The sequence below is a fragment of the Mesoplodon bidens genome (assembly GCF_964165515.1).
Source record: "Mesoplodon bidens genome assembly, chromosome: 8".
Taxonomy (NCBI): Eukaryota; Metazoa; Chordata; class Mammalia; order Artiodactyla; family Ziphiidae; genus Mesoplodon; species Mesoplodon bidens.
This window is the reverse complement of record NC_138165.1, coordinates 83310575-83326559: the sequence shown is the minus strand read 5'-3', so window position 1 is coordinate 83326559 and position 15985 is coordinate 83310575. Positions and strand designations below refer to the sequence as shown.

At 47.5% G+C, this 15985-nt stretch overlaps 1 protein-coding gene and 1 pseudogene across 3 annotated transcripts in view; one reads left to right on the top strand and one right to left on the bottom strand.

Moving 5' to 3' along the window:
* Positions 1 to 1151: 1151 nt before the first annotated feature.
* The window catches only part of NRP2 (neuropilin 2), a 117466-nt gene continuing 102632 nt past the window's right edge, over positions 1152 to 15985 (bottom strand). For both annotated transcript variants that reach the window (XM_081241725.1, XM_081241726.1), the window contains exons 16-17: positions 6679 to 6729; positions 1152 to 4648 (exon numbers count right to left, since the gene is read on the bottom strand). In XM_081241725.1, the coding sequence (XP_081097851.1) occupies positions 4344 to 4648; positions 6679 to 6729 (356 nt within the window). In that variant the 3' untranslated portion in view covers positions 1152 to 4343. The remainder of the gene's footprint in view (positions 4649 to 6678; positions 6730 to 15985) is intronic.
* Positions 14382 to 14789, top strand: LOC308621293 (large ribosomal subunit protein eL33-like; annotated as a pseudogene). The gene has a single exon. The product of its transcript is annotated as a large ribosomal subunit protein eL33-like (transcript).

Below are 15985 nucleotides of genomic sequence, written 5' to 3'. Positions count from 1 at the left end.
GGATGGAGATTTATTAGCAGAGCTGTGCTCCAAACTATGGCAACCTGGCTCTTGACGGTTCTGAGAGGGCTGGGCAGCTGCGGAGGCTGCAGCCTGCCCTTTGCAAACAGAACTGCCCGGGTTTCCAGGGGAGGTTTGTTTGAATTAGGGTAGAGGAGGGGCCACGCCTGACCACAGCTGCCCGGCCCTGCTGGTTTGGCAAGGGGCCTGGGCTTTACCTCTCTGCTGGTGCAGGACTTTTCCGGGCGCCTCCCTGTGCACATGGGCAAGGCCGGCTCGGGCGGTACCTCTGTGGAGAGAGGGGCCCTGCTCACCTGGCGCCACAGTGAAGGAGGAGGGATACGGGACCGCTCACCTGCGGCCAAGGGTCTCTTTCTCTTGCTGCACTTGGAAGCCGGCTGTGACGGAAACAGCGCTCCCGCACACAAAATTGTCCTATGGGGTTTTCTGGCTGGGAAGAGAGGGGACACAGGCATCATTCTCTGGATAAGCTGCAGAAACAACTTGACCCATAGCTCCCTCCGAAGTCCCTGGCCCCATCTTCAGGGAGAACACGGAAGGTGTGTCCTTCCTCCAGGAGCTCCTAACAGGGGCCCCCAGGAAGCCAGGGATGAGGAGGACCGGCCTCGGATGGTGGGGAGCAGGCTTGGGGCTTCTGGGAGGTGGGAATCCAGGGGCAAGCCGAGCCTGTGCCTCAGTCCTCAGGCTTCTTCGGAGCCTTCCCTTTTGTTGATAGAAACTAGCGTTAACGTTACTGTGAAGCCAATGGGCAGAGGGAAGGAAGCTTCGAGGACCCACACAGGTAACATTTCCTATTCTGACGGGCGGCTGGGCCCGTGAGCCATGGCCACTGGGCCTGCACATCTGGAGCCTGTGCTCCACAACGGGAGAGGCCACAACAGTGAGAGGCCCGCGTACTGCAAAAAAAAAAAAAGCGAGCTAGCCAATCTACCTACTAACTTCACATAAGAGTGCTGAGAAACATTGTCCCAAGAGAATGACCCACCATCCTGATATGGCTGGGATTGAGGGGTTTCCTGGGACATGGGACTTTCAGTGCTAAAACCCAGGAATGTCTCAGGCAAACTGGGATGATTTGGTCACCCAGAACCCAAGTCTCTTTGTCTCCAATAAAGAAACACGCAGAAAAATATCTCTGGTATAATGTTTATTTAAATAGTAATCTTAAAAAGGCTTTATACAAATCATATAAACACAGTTTGACATTGTTGTTTATTTTTTACATTGACGAATCACAGTAAAAGCTCTCAAGTTCCCTTGATCTGGCTCAGCCAGCGAATGGTCAAATACCTTTAACTGAAAACCTTGGAAAAGTTAACCTCTGTGTGACAGTTTAACTTTTTCCCTTGTTTTCTTGCCATTCATGCTCTCATTCCTCGGACCCTCATCCCCGTCAACTCCCCATCCCCACCTAAGAGAGGAAGCAGCCCTGTGGCCCTGCTGACTGCCTAGTCCGTGAGAGCGTGGAGGTAATGTGTCATTCAGTACAAGGCAAAAAAGGAGATCAATACTGTGAGTAGGGTTTCCCAAAGGGAAGGACTCAGGGAGAGGGGTCAGCTAGCCTACCTGCAGATAGAGACAACAAATGCACCGGGGTGTCCCCTGGTCAGGTTATAATCAGGCCCCACTGTCTTTCTGTCTTCCAGCAGACCAGCCTCCAGTGCTGGTGAGGTATCTACATGTAGCCCTGGATGCTCTGCTTTTGTTCAGCATTCAGAGTCCACGCGGGGCCTCAAACCAGCCAATGGTGAGTATGGATACAGGACTTTAGAGGGATGCAGGTTGAGTTGTACATAACTTAGAGGTGAACTGCGGGCCAGAGGCAGGGCTGGTCTTTGGGGAGTTGTAAAACGGCCCAAGGGACATGAGAGGGCCAGGACCTCCGGCGTCGGCTTTGTGTGTGTGTGTGTGTGTGTGTGTGTGTGAGACTGCTCCACGCCGCATGTGGGATCTGAGTTCCCCGACCAGGGGCTGAATCCGTGCCCCCTGCTGTGGAAGTGCCAAGTCTTAACCACTGGACCGCCAGGGAAGTACTCCTCACCCCACCCCGTGTTGGCTTTTGAACTCTCTTCTCCTGCAGGCTAACTCCGGAAGCCCCTGGACTTGCTAGCTTCCTGAACACTGAGTTACACGGAAAGCCGAAGAGGAAGGTGGGCTAATTAAGAACTTGCTTCTGCCGCACGCCCAGCTCAGGGGATGCCTGCAGCTAAGTCCTTGGGCTTGACAGCTTTACTTTTCACCTCTAACTACCACTGTGCCAATGAGTGCCGAGATCAGCAGTGACTCTCGGGCCCTAGGTCAATGTCACAACAACATCACTGGGTCCCACGTGACCATTCACATACACAGTAGATACAGAGAACTCAAAGGCTGGCAAAGACACACGCACATATGAATACATAGCTGTCGGTATGAACTCTCCCTCTTCTCTGCATACAGAAAGAACACTGTGACATGACCACCTGAACTAGCATTTCCATAAGTTATCATTTAAAGGAACCAGCCAGGTGAACCTTCCCCTTTCACCTGGGTATGAGACAAATGAAATTGTGGGTGACCATAGCAGCAAAAATGGTCCGACAGTTTAACCACTGATAAGCAATAGGCTGGGCATACTGTTTGGGTTTCAAATGTATTTCCAGCACGCAAGCAATCCTTAGGCGTTACTACAAAATCAAGATTTGGATCCTGATGTGGACAATCTTATCCTTCACACAGTTTCATGCGATTCCGGATGCCTCCCCTTCTAGAGCAGCTGAGAGTCCTCTAGGGCTATGACTAGCACTCGGGTGGCAGGGCTTACTCCATCAGGAGGATCAGCTATGCGGGGGAAACTGGGCGTGGAGCCGCTGGGTCAGGGAAGAGGAACAGAGGAATGCCTTAGCTTGTAGGGTATTCACTGATTTCTACGTAGAAGGAAAATACGTTTTCTTCATTTTCTTTCAAGGCACTTAATAAAAAAATACATAAATTTGTGCGTGTGTGTGTGTGTGTGTGTGTGTAAGAACATAGGTCTCTCTGGGGTTGAAGCAGAATTAGCATTTTGGTCCGTAGCGCTTGCAGACTTCTGGTCACAATCAGCTCATGGACATCCTAGTTCTGAGGCTTCTGAAAGGTTGAGGTGGTGGCTGTCATCCCAAGGAGAAGTCAGTGTTTACTAGCCTGTTGGAGAGACGGATTTATCACTATGTTTCTTACGGTCCTCTCAGCCTTTGCAAGATCCCAGAGGATGGACTTCTTTTGCTCTTTCCACTGTTCTCCTTTCCGGCCAGTGGTCGCCAGTTACATCTCACTGATGGAGAAACATACTAGTAGCCTGTATTTCCCCAGCCCCATCTCAGAGAATATCAGATAATGCTGTTTCCTGGGGCTTAGAGACCTGACAAATGAGTGCATGAGTGTATATGTGTGCGTGCTTGTGTGTGTGTGCGTATGGTGCACGTGTGTATGTGTGTGTGCATGTGTGTATGTTTTAGAAGAACAAGGAGGAAGGAAAAGGAAAAGCAAAACCACCACCAGAGGCCCCACAAAGTAGCCTCACAGCCACAAATTCTGGGTCTCGATTGAATGAATGGCTCCTATTCACAAAGCATGTTAAGGCTTGTCCGCTTCTAACACGGAGGCGCTTCTATGGATTTTGACGTGTGAAGTTTCCTTTCTGGTTTGTTTTAAATCTCATGTAAGAAAGAGCTGTTCATGCTGACCCTAAAATGGCAATTTTCCCCTGGATAAAAAAAGTTAAAGGCAACAACATCCTACTGAAATGCTAGGACTGGAAACGGCAGCTTGTCAAGTTGGCTGGCAGAAGCTATACCACAGCAAATCCCGGAAGTCATAAGACGATCAGAGGATGGCATAAACTGAAAGGCTTTGTTTTGGAATTTTTTTCTCTAAAGATGGAAAGTCTGAAAAGACCGTTTGCTTTCCAAGGGTTGATTAAAAAGAGAAAGCAGAGACTATTGATCCCTGCTCTGCTCTGTACTGGAGAAGTCATTCTCTTCTGCCTCTTGAGTTGCTCACAGACCAAAGAAATATAATAAGAACAAACTCACAAACAAAACAGAACCGTGACCCCCAAAGAGATGAGCTCCTGTCTTTGTCCCAGCAATGATTCAGCCACGCAGTCCTAGGTGGGTCACAACCCCCTGAGAGGCTGCATCTCCCCTCCTCCCCCGACTTGCCTGTCTGTTCAGAATACCTTCAGTATTCTGGATCGGCTGGATCAAGATTATGGCATTCAGTTTCCAAAGGAAAAAAAATCATCATCTTCACAAGCCCCTCTTGCTGGAATGAAACGTCAGATGTGATTTGGGTGCAATCCGTCAGGCCTCTGAGCAGCACTTCTGGTGGTTCATCTTGACCTTGTGCTTGAGGCCATCATAGAGCTCAAAGTTGTAGTTCTCCAGCGTGGTGCAGCTGCGGGAGCTCAGGCCCGAGTAGGAACACATGCAGTAGAGCAGCAGCCCCGCACACGTGGCCCCCAGGAGGACGCCCAGCGAACTCATGGCGATGATGGTGATGAGGATGGGATCCAGGGTGTAGAGCCAGCTCTTTTCCTTGTCAGCCAGGGGAGCCCCAGACCCGGAGGTCGGGGAGGAAGAGTTGCTCCAGTCCACCTCGTACTCATCTAGGACATAAAGGACACGAGAGACTGCAGGCACTGCTTCTTTCAGGGTGAAATAACTGAGGCTCCCCCAGCCCGGTTCAGAGGTTCTTCAGAGCCCAGGACTAAGCTGTAGACCCTGGAGCTACATGGCTTGGCTTCAAAGCCCAGGCCTGCCTCATCCTAGCTCTGTAACCTTGGGCAAGTTATTTAACTTCTCTTTGCCTCAGTTCTCTCGTCTGTGAAATGGCGTTACTAATAAACTCCCTGGCTTGTTAGGAGGTTTAAATGACTTAATGTTTGCCAAGTGCTTGGTGACCAGCACATAGTAAGTATGGTCTAAGGATTAGATACTTAAAGAATCTGATTCACATTAGGGAAGCTCAAATTTTCACAGAAGCTTCAGGGAGCCTTTGGAGCACCTGGGGCGGCCCTGTGTTCTGGGTACCCTTCTTTCTTTGCCTCCTTGTCTCGACTTCCAACTGCTTCAGCTTAAATCAAAGAACAGGCTGAGGCTATTGTCACACAATGTGTTTCCCAAGTTAGCATTCCTGGCCATCCAAGCAGCAGATTTTTTTGAGCCACCAGACCTAAATCTTAACCATACTGCTATGTATTATGTGTCCCCCCCGCCCCACCCCAGAATCAGATGTTGAATTCTAACCCCTAGTACCTCAGAATGTGACCTTATTTGGAGATAGGGGTTTTACGGAAGTAATCAAGTTAAAAAGAGGTCCTTAGCGTGGGCCCTAATCCAGTATGACTGGGGTCCTTATAAAAAAGGGAAATTTGGAGACAAATTTCTGTTGTTGAAGTCACCCAGTTTGTGGTACTTTGTTATGGCCACCCCAGCAAACTAATATACTTATATTTCTATAGTGTGGCCAAGGCATGACCATATTCATGGAGAATTTTGTGGGATTTCCTAATAATCCCATGAAGAAGGCAGGGTGATATTATAATTTTAAAAAATAGATGAGGAAACAGAGGTTTTAAGAGATTAAGTGAGTAGGTAACACAAGTTCCCAGAGTTAACAAGCAGTTAAACTAGGAGTATAAATCAGGCTTTCTCCATCCACATCCCTTACTTTTTCCACCCCATCTTAGGGCTTCTGCTGCTTGATCTATTGCAGCCTCTCTGTGAAGGTCAGTTGTGCAGCTTTGCCCATAAAAGGAACGTTAGACCGGGCTTTGCAGGGAGAGTCTGCATTCAGTTAACAAGGTGCTGTTTGGGTTAGTCACTCTGTTTCTATAGCTACACTTGAAGTGTTTGATTAAGGTCAGGTTTAAAACAGCTGCTCTATAAACTGCTCTTCTTAAAGGCATCAATCTTGGTCTAAAGCTGTTCTTTGAGGGGAACCTTGGTGATCTCTCTTGGGGATCAACTCTGGCACTCAGAGACTCCCAGAGAGACCTGCGTTGCTCTGAGTCGAGGGAAGGTATTACATCTGCGTGTTTGCTCAGTGCCCTTCCAGTCAGGACTCTTGCTTCAGCCTCATGAAGTATGTGTATTTGAAGTAGGAAAATAGAGCTTGGAATAAATATGATAACATGAGATGGGCAGTGTGGACAAGAAACCTAAATCCTGCAACAAGCCCCAACTTGGAGTCATGGAGGGTGTGAGAAGGGTTCCTGAAAGCCATGGAATTGGAAACCACAGCAGGCCTGAGAGAATATTCAGAGTGACGCTCATTCACTCGGCCCTTTTTGGAAGGAGGTCAGTGGGTTCAAGCAAAGACATGTGTAGAGAAGCCCGGCTTTCACTTCTAAAGGGCTTATTCAGATTTGAAGCTCATCAGTGTCGAAAGTTGCCCAAAGTAGGAGATCTGTTTCAGATTAGGCAGAGGGAACTCAATAAACTTTCTAAATCACTAAATTTGACCTTGAGAGAGCAACTGATGGTTTCTTCACTCCTCTCTGGATTCTTTTCACTTATATTTCTGGCTGATAGTTCTAAATTCTGGCCCTCCAATACCCCAGACATTATTTTTGTTTTTGTCTTTATAGCCAAACTTGACTGTCATGATTATCTTCTAAATCATAGCAATACTCACCATCAATTTCATCCTCATAGCCCTCTCTCCCATGTATTTCTGGGATGTCCACTATAACAAAAGAGAAAACAAAAAAAATCAAGTTATAACAAGTTCTATGGCCGTGGCTAAAAGGCAGAGATGTTACCTTGCTGAGGATGACTCCCCAGCACTGCAGGCAGCTAGAGTCACTTTCTGCTTCTAGGTCATTTAGTATGTACATTACTGGATTCTTTCCCCTTCAAATGATTTGTCTTTACTTCCAGCGATAACCAGAAGAACAGACACAATAAGAAAGGCCTCTAGCGCCAAGTAAATGCTCCTGTGTCTTTATCGTGACTGTTGTTTACAACCAACGTAGGTCTGAGTTTTATCTAAGGCACCTTCAGTGGTCTCTCATGTCCGTCATCAGTTGCCATGACTGCGATGTTCATTTGATATAGCAAACTGCCCCTCCTCATATGCATGCCTCTAAGTGGGCACAAAGTATGAGTCTTTCTCCTCTGGATTTCAAATAAACGTAAAGTAATTTAAGGAAATCACATTTCATCATTACATGCTTTAATGTAGAACTAGAACTGGAAAGAAGGTTATAACGCCTGTCTGCCTCCACGTCTGTGCTAATATCCCTTCTCTTTCCTTCTCAGTCTATTTTTCCCATTGGCTTTCTTCACGGTTTAGAATAGATCAAACATGGGCATCCAATCTGACTCGCCCAGGCTTGAACAGAGCTAAATTAATTTACTCTGAATTTTCTCCAGTATTATCACTGTCTATCTTTTTTCTTTTTTTATGATAATCTTTTGGGGAATGGGGAGGATAATTCAGGTCTCTATTCACCATGCTGTCCATCTTATAGAAATCAGAGCCAATGGAAACTACCTGTCTAAAATGGTAAAACACTAAAAAAGAGAATCAAATACGTGGTGAAGAAAAGGGTCTTATCATTTCTTCCTGTCTCACACGTTAATTATACCTGTGTCTGCTGTTAGGTCAAAATGGCTCCAGTGAATGTAGGTGGCCCTTCAGGAGTTTCAACCCCAAGTCAGGTGAACTACCTCGAGGTCAGCACTATAAATTTATATTAGAAAAATCAAGGCTTAACACAAACCCCAAATTCCAAACAGCTAGAGTATCAAACAAGAGGAATACAAGGACTTCAGACCAGCCTGAACTTCTCCCTCATCTACACAACACCTCGGGGAAGATCTACTTGACTATGACCTGAACTGAGGACCAATCTGTCACTGTCATACCTGACATTCAGTCAGTCCCTGGAGACAATGGTTTTCATCATGTTCGAAGTCTTCTTCATTCCTGGCCAAAGTGCTAAAGCACATTCTCATCCTTTTGGTCGCCAGTAAGGGATGTGGAAAACCACTTGCCAAGACCCTACTTGAAAAGATGGCTGCCACGTGGCACCAATCCTCCATAAATCCAGCCTGTTCCTGGCATGTTTATAGCACAACAACTGGTACCTGCAGGCCAGGACAGCTTCCCCACCTCAATGCCCAGCCCCTGTGTTATTCTCCAGGACTCTACAATGCAGGCTGTGTCCTTGGAATGAAGATGTAAAAATGAATCAACAAGAGGCAGGTGGTGTCTGTCATAGGGATCAAATCTGGCTTGTGGAAATCAACCTGGAGGTTTTTTTTTTTTTAAACCTTATGAGAAAAAAAAATGGAAGAAAACCATACATTTCCAACAATTAATCATTTTTATGGGATGCTCATATGTCAACAGCTTCACGGTTAAAAGATGCAGAACATTGGATAAGAATATGTGCATTAGCCCAGGATGAAAACTGCGGGGCTCCTGCCAGTGACTTTAGGGCCTAATCCTGTTCTTGCTTTTAGGGATTCAGTCTTTGCCAAGGATGTGACAAATTCTTGGAGGCTAGAATGCCATCTTGCTCCATCTCACACCCTCAGGGAAGAACTCTTAAGACACTATTGATCATGGGCTGGAAAGGAGTAGATGTGGCATGGATCTCAGTGGAAAATGGGTAAGAGGATGATAATGACTATGAGAACATTTTGTCCCAGGAGATCACAGCCTCTTGTCTCTGTGGGCAGAGAACTGGATGAGATGACCTCCCAAGGATAGGTCCATTTTTAAGGTTCTATGAAATTGATTGCCCAGATGTGGCTGAGATTTCTGCCCCTGGAGGATCAAAGCCTACTTCAGGTGAAGAACACTTTAGAGGCTTGACTTGGCTTTTTGCATAATCACTGCTCCCAGGAGTTTGGGTGAGTGGGAAGGGATCAAAAAAAGGATAAGTTAATCAACATTTTCAAAGAGCATCTGTTCACAAAGCTTAAAGAAAGAATGACACACTGGGGAAAACCCCGGTAAAGGGAACATTTGTACAAAAAGCAATTTACTTTGATAGCAATTTTCTCTAGTCCCCTTGCTAATATTCTTGATATCTGCGTTTGATTAAGAGCTTTCTTTCTCAGAAGGCTCTTTGCCCTGCACAGGTCACTTTCCTTTTCTGTTGAGCCCAGGAAGTAAACCTCAGCCTGTTTCCTCAGGAGGCTGGCAGGGAGGGTGGATGTCCACCAGGTCCCTGTAGTTCTAGTGAAAAAAAGTCAAGGGCGGGTTGGATGGAGAAGGGGTGACCCAGGAGCTCAAGGCAAAGAGTGGAGGAGGCAGCACCTCCCTGGGAAGGGGACATGACAGCCACAGGATGGAGACCTGGCTGGAGAAGTGAGGTAGATGGCAAAAGACTGTGGGGACCAGGGACGTGGAATTAAATTTTTTTTTTTAATGAGGAAAAACTTGGAGAGGACTTTCCAGGACTCTGTTTTAGTAGGTGGGTGTGTTTGTGAATGGGAGACGGATGAGGGAGAATGGAATGAGCCCCTCCTTTAAGAGAAAACAGATCAGGAATGGATCTTACCACCCACACGACTTCCACTTTCAGCCTTTGTCCTCACATGACCCTGTTTCCTTCTGGGCCTCTGTTCGGATTCAAACTCAGATCAGTCTGACTCCAAAATCTGAATTCCGACACTCAGTATTGTATTAGGGCCAGAGGACACCCTCTCCCCTCAACTCCCCCAGGTGTGCACTCAAACAAACCCCCTATTATCATCCCTAACCCATTCCAACAAGGGTGTGCCTTGTCTTCATCCTAGTGGGCTGGATACACAGCCCCTGGCTGTTGGCCTGCATTGCTGGCTCACCACTTGGATGGGAACTCATGGAGACTTCTCATGAATGTGAGGACGCAGTGATCTGAAATTTGGGACTTCACATTTTTCCATGATAGGCGTTCCCCAGACAGGAAGGCTGATTTACATGGTTCTTCAAATGGCAGTTTTCACTTACTGACTAACCAACCGATCAACCAACTCTCACTTATTAAGTGGGTTGACTACGTGCCCGGGAACCACACGGAGGAGTTTGGGAAAGGAAGATGTACGGGACCCGGTGTCTACAATCGATGTACGGGACCCGGTGTCTACAATCGAGGCCCTTCAGTGTGATTGGGAAACAAGGACTCACCCATGCCAAAATAGCATAAAAGAAAGTGGGGTGGGGCTTCCCTGGTGGCACAGTGGTTGAGAGTCCACCTGCCGATGCAGGGGACATGGGTTCGTGCCCCGGTCCGGGAAGATCCCACATGCCGCGGAGCGGCTGGGCCAGTGAGCCATGGCCGCTGAGTCTGCACGTCCGGAGCCTGTGCTCTGCAATGGCAGAGGCCACAACAGTGAGAGGCCCGTGTCCCGCAAAAAAAAAAAAAAAAAAAAAAAAGAAAGAAGTGGGGTGCTGTGGAGGGGACTCTAAGTGCTGACGAACCTGGGGCAGGGGTTGGACAGAGGAGGCTGTGCCAAGGCAGGGAAAAAATGTGGGAAGGAGGAGGAGACAGCTTTGGAATGGAGGCTGCTGCAAGGGTGGGGTGGGGCTGTGGAGTTCCACTCCTTTCTCAGTCTGATGGATAGCGATGGTCTCAAGCACGGCACCCGAGCCTTTTTACTCGTACACTGATCTCTTGGTTTGGGGCTTGTATTCATTTTTATCAGATCCACTGAGGAATTCAGAGATTGCCCTGCCCGCTCACAAATCTTCCACCCTCTATTTCCCTACAGGAGAGTTAGTCTCTGTCCACCTCCCTGCACTGGCTGCTGCAGACCAGCAGAGTGAGAGGAAGAAGAACTCATGAGTGCCTGGAAAGGAGTTTCACAGAGTTTGAGAAATCAAGTGAGCAGAGTTGCCACTAGTTAAAAAACAAACAAAAAACTCAATTCAACGAAACCTGGCTGGGACTTCCCTGGTGGTCCAGTGGTTAAGATCTGCTCTTTCAATGCAGGGGGCGCGGGTTAGATCCCTGGCCGGGGAACCAAGATCCTACATGCAAAAAAAAAAAAAAAAAAAAAAAAAAAAAAAAAAAAAAAATCATCTCCGCCTGGAGAATTCCCTGGTGGTCCAGTGGTTAGGACTCCGAGCTTCCACTGCAGGGGACATGGGGGCACAGGTTCAATCCCTGGTCGGGGAACCAAGGTCCCACATGCCACGCAGTGCGGCTAAAAACAAAACAAAAACGACCACACAAAACTTGGTCATTTTCATATTGACATTACATCTCAGGCTGAACAGTCCCCTTGTTTCCCTTAGCATCACTGAGAGGTGGGTTAGGTACCCAGTGGAGAGTGATTCAAGGTCTCACCTATCTCTTATTATCCTGATTTTCCAGAGCAAAAGACCCGATAGTGACTAGTTACTAAAACATCCTCTGGACTGTCTAGGAACCCCTTCCACCCTGGAAGAGTCAAATATTCTCCAGCATCCTTGTCAGTACATTGCAACACTACAGCACAAATGGGGAACAGCCATACCCAGCCATGAGCTCTGCCTACTCTAAAAAGATGTGATTCTCCCAGAAGGGTCTGGAGCACTGCCTGGCACTATAAGATCACACATGCCATGCAAGAGAAATGCCCAACCTGCGAACAGAAAATTCCCCCTGAGTGTGGTTTAGGTCTAAAACAAGAATGCCCTCTCTCATTTAGATTTTCCTTCCCACCCTCTCTCTCTCTTTACACAGACACACACACACAGACACACACACACACACACATTTTATCTTTTCTCTCTCCCTTATTTTCTTCTCTTTTTTCTCTTAAATTAGGATCCTTTGGGTTTAGTTTGCTTTTCTGCAGTTACAGAAAAATTTCGACCTTCCCTTTCACCACATCTCCTATGCCGTGGTTGCTGTGCGTATATTTTCATTGACATTGTTCTGTTTACTTTCTGCATCAAAAAAAAAAGAGCCTCACAAGATAGTTAAGAGAGTGAGGAGTGTACCCCAAACCACTGGCTACTTTTAGATAAATGATTTAAGACCATCCGTCCCTGGATCACTTGCACACCGATCAGGACACCAACGCATGCTGGCTTTCTCTGAAGAGTCCCTTCCAGGCCAACTCCGAGCAGTGGCTTAAGAGGCCTGGTGGAAGCTGATGACAGGCTGGCCATCCAGAATGTGTAGCAGACACACTCTAAGGACAGTACCTGGAGGGGAGCAGCACGGAATATGGAGGAGCACTAGACTGGGAGCACTGCCCTGGGAGCAGGCTTCCTCCTCAACTGAGCTCTGCCACTTCACCCAGGTGTGAGAGCCGGGACGAGTCTCTGACCCTCCCTGGGTCTCAGCTTGCTCCTCTGTAAAGTAAGCACTGATGTTCTTTTCTGCTTGAGAACTCATCTTTACAGGAAGAAAATGAGAAAGCTCTGATGGCCTTTCTGCTGAGGGTTCCCCGAAAAGGGTGGCTGGCTGTAGACAAGGCAACTTCTACAGAAAAGGGCTCACCACCCGTCTTCACCACGGGTCTGTCCTCTCCTGGAGGTGGTCGCACCTGAAGGCATCCACCTTAAGGTGCCCGTGGAAGGAGAAGACCATGCAAAGGACAGGTGAAAGGAAGCCATGAGGCTCCATGTTTTCCATACTTGCTCGTTTAGCTTAGGAACCAGTCCTGCTAAGGGGCAACTGAGGAACTGACAGAGCTAGTAAATGGTTCCCCCAGTTTGAAGCCTCCACCTTAGCTGAGGCAGGGCTGACAAGACCTGGTGAGAAGCCAGTTAACCCACACGTCCACTCAACCCACCAAACTGCAACCAGCCTTTAAAGCAAGGATTGAAGAGACGCCTACAGAGGAAATCACTGAAACCATTCACTTTCAAGGATACCAGAGGTCATCGCGTCTTCTTCAAGGAGGAAGAAATTGAGGAAGAGGGTAGAAAAATGCAGTAAGTCATTGAAGAGCTCAGCAGTAGAACTGAGAGTCAGCTACATTTTCGACACCTTGTTTGGGGCTGTGATGTATTTGGGATTAGCTCTTGGCCACTTAGAGCCCTTGTTGAGTTTGATTCCAAGTTTCCGAACCCCCCGAGTCAACTAAATCACACTGGACCTTTCAGATGGGAGTAGCCTTCAGAAAATTCTCTCAGTCACTTTGTTCTGATTCCAGCAGGAGACACAACACTGTGATCTAAATAAATGAGAAATCATGAAGGACTAGCAGATATTTCTTGGCCCTTCAACGTGTTTAATTCAGTTTAATATTAAGTATTGGCTGAAGGTTCCTACTCCATACCACACTTAATTTCCCTAATTCAGTTTGTTCATCCCCTGTTGCTAGAAGGAGCCAAAAGTTCAGATGTAGATCGAATGTTTGCCAAAGCTCCTCCATTAGAGTCAGGCTACTTGAGAGCCATTCATCCCGTGCTGGGTTTGGCTTGAGTTTAGAAACACCACCAGAAGATCCTTTATCGTGGGTTTTTTATCTCTTGGGCTATAGCAAAATCTACACAAAGTCATGGAAAAAAGTATTTTTTTTTAAGTTTTCTAACGGTTTCAAGGTGGAAAAGAAAAGGGGGCTTGATTTGTGAAACCAGAAGACTTTGAACATGATTTTCTATTATTTTTAGTTGAATTATCAGGAGGAAACACTAAGAAGAATTGGAAATACTGACTGCATATGAGAAGGCTGTGAAATGACCTAATAATACTTCCAAGTGCGGAGGCAGATGAGCAGCTGAGGCCAGAATGGCTCCACTGAGCCCCAATGATGGCGTGAAAATAAGAAAATGGAGGCGCCAGAGAAATGTTTAGTTATAAACATAGGCTTCATGATTGTGTAGGCTGGAAAAAAACCAGTAAGGCTGATGGAGGAAAATTCTGGAATCTTTGCTTTGCTCTAGGTCTTTGAGACATCAGAGATATTCTCCATTACTGTAAGTGGGTATGTCCACAAGAAAGAGGCCCTTCTTTTGTTGGCTACCTTCTCTGAGGGTATGAAGGTGAGAAAAAGAAAAGTTTGGAGAAAAGTGTCCCCCTTCCACTGCATTCTTGATTTTTTCCTGAGATGTTAGGGAAAAGGTCTCATATCTTCACATTTCAGGGAGTTTGCCAATAGGCTTTAACATTTCTCCTCTCCTCCAGTCCCAAGGTTCAAGAAGTGCATAAACTGGAAACACTGCACAGGCGGAGAAGTTTGGTATTACCTGGGACAAGTGAAAGGATGGAGGAGAAGAAACAAAACTGCATCCACTTCCAATGTGAAAAGCAATGTCTTCTTAAAGATTGTCCCTCTACGTTGTAGGTCCTTGGAAAAAAACTCTCTATACACATGTATCTCACCAAGAGAGTTTGCTTTACTTAAAAGCTGGGCTCTTCTGGTCTTTTTTTTTCAGCCATCTTGGACCCCGTGGAGGCCTGCTGGGAACAAGACTTCTAAAACGACAAATATGTCTGGAAGGCTGTGGTCCAAGGTCATTTTTGCTGGCTATAAGCGGGGTCTAGGGAGGGTCTAGGAGGAGGGTCTAGGTCAGAGGGAGCACACAAGTCTCCTGAAAATTGAAGGTGTATATGCTCGAGATGAAACTGAATTCTATCTAGGCAAGAGATGTGCTTACGTGTACAAAGCAAAGAACAACACAGTAACTCCTGGTGGAAAACCTAACAAAACCAGAGTAATCTGGGGAAAGATAACTTGTGCTCATGGAAACAGTGGCATGGTTCATGCCAAATTCCAAAGCAACCTTCCTGCTAAGGCCATTGGACACAGAATCCGTGTGATGCTGCACCCTTCAAAGATTTATACTTACTGAAAAGTAAATAAATAAAAGTGTGGATTTGTTCCCTTGTTAAAAAAAAAAAAAAAAAAAAAGCTGGGCTCTTCTGAACACAAGGATCCATGACCTTGTGATAAGATTTCAGGGCTTCCAAAGAGATACCTCTCTCTGCCCATTCAAGAGATGATTTCCCCCAAAAGTTTGCTGGTGGCTGAGAACTGTGGTTATAACATAAGAGAGTAATTCCTCCGACCTTAGGTTTGGTCTCCTGTAAAAATGCAGCTACTTGGAAGAAGCAAGCAATGAAGGCTCTGTGTTGGGAATCTGACGGGCTCTTCTGGCAGGAGGCCTTGGTAGAGGGAGGTGGAGAACGTGCAGGAATGCCAGAGGAGAAGAAAAGGAGCCACCGAGAGAGGGGGCAGCTGCAGAAAGGGGAGGATGGAGGTTGAAGATGAACCACACCCGACCCAGAGGTACATAGATAGGTGGACACAGGTCCTTCTTGGGGAAAGAGGAGGGGACGTGGCCCTGTAAGGAGTTCAGAGCCAGGAAATGATGACGGCGGTGAGAGCTCAGGGCTTCCCGTAGACACTATTCCAAGCTCGCGATCCTGGTCTGCAGTTGGCCGAGGCTGATGAGGCACCTTGGGGGCTCCTTTTTTTTTTTTTTTTTCGGTACGCGGGCCTCTCACTGTTGTGGCCTCTCCCATTGCGGAGCACAGGCTCCGGACGCGCAGGCTCAGCGGCCATGGCTCATGGGCCCAGCCGCTCCGTGGCATGTGGGATCTTCCTGGACCGGGGCACAAACCCGCGTCCCCTGCATCGGCAGGCGGACTCTCAACCACTGCGCCACCAGGGAAGCCCTTGGGGCTCCTTTGACAACCCACGTCAGCCCCCGTTTCCGTCCTAGTGACTATCTTCCCACCTCAGTACCAGCTGTCGGAAGTGCCCCAGAGAAGCGATACAGAAGACCACACGGCCCTCAGGGTCCTTGTATCCCTTCTCCCAGCCCCTTGATGGCAGTAGGGAGATGCAAAGAGAGGAAAAGATTTGTAACAGACTGTGCTGAAACAAGCCCCAGTAACCAGCAGGCCGACTGAGAATAGGACTTGCGGTCAGGGCCGACTGAGAATAGGACTTCGGTCAGGGCCACCTCAGGCTCAAAGCTTTCTCCGCATTCCCTTCATTACTGGAGCTGGCTGCTCTCTAGCGAGTTCCGGAGACCTCCAGTCCAGCATCCAGTTAATGAG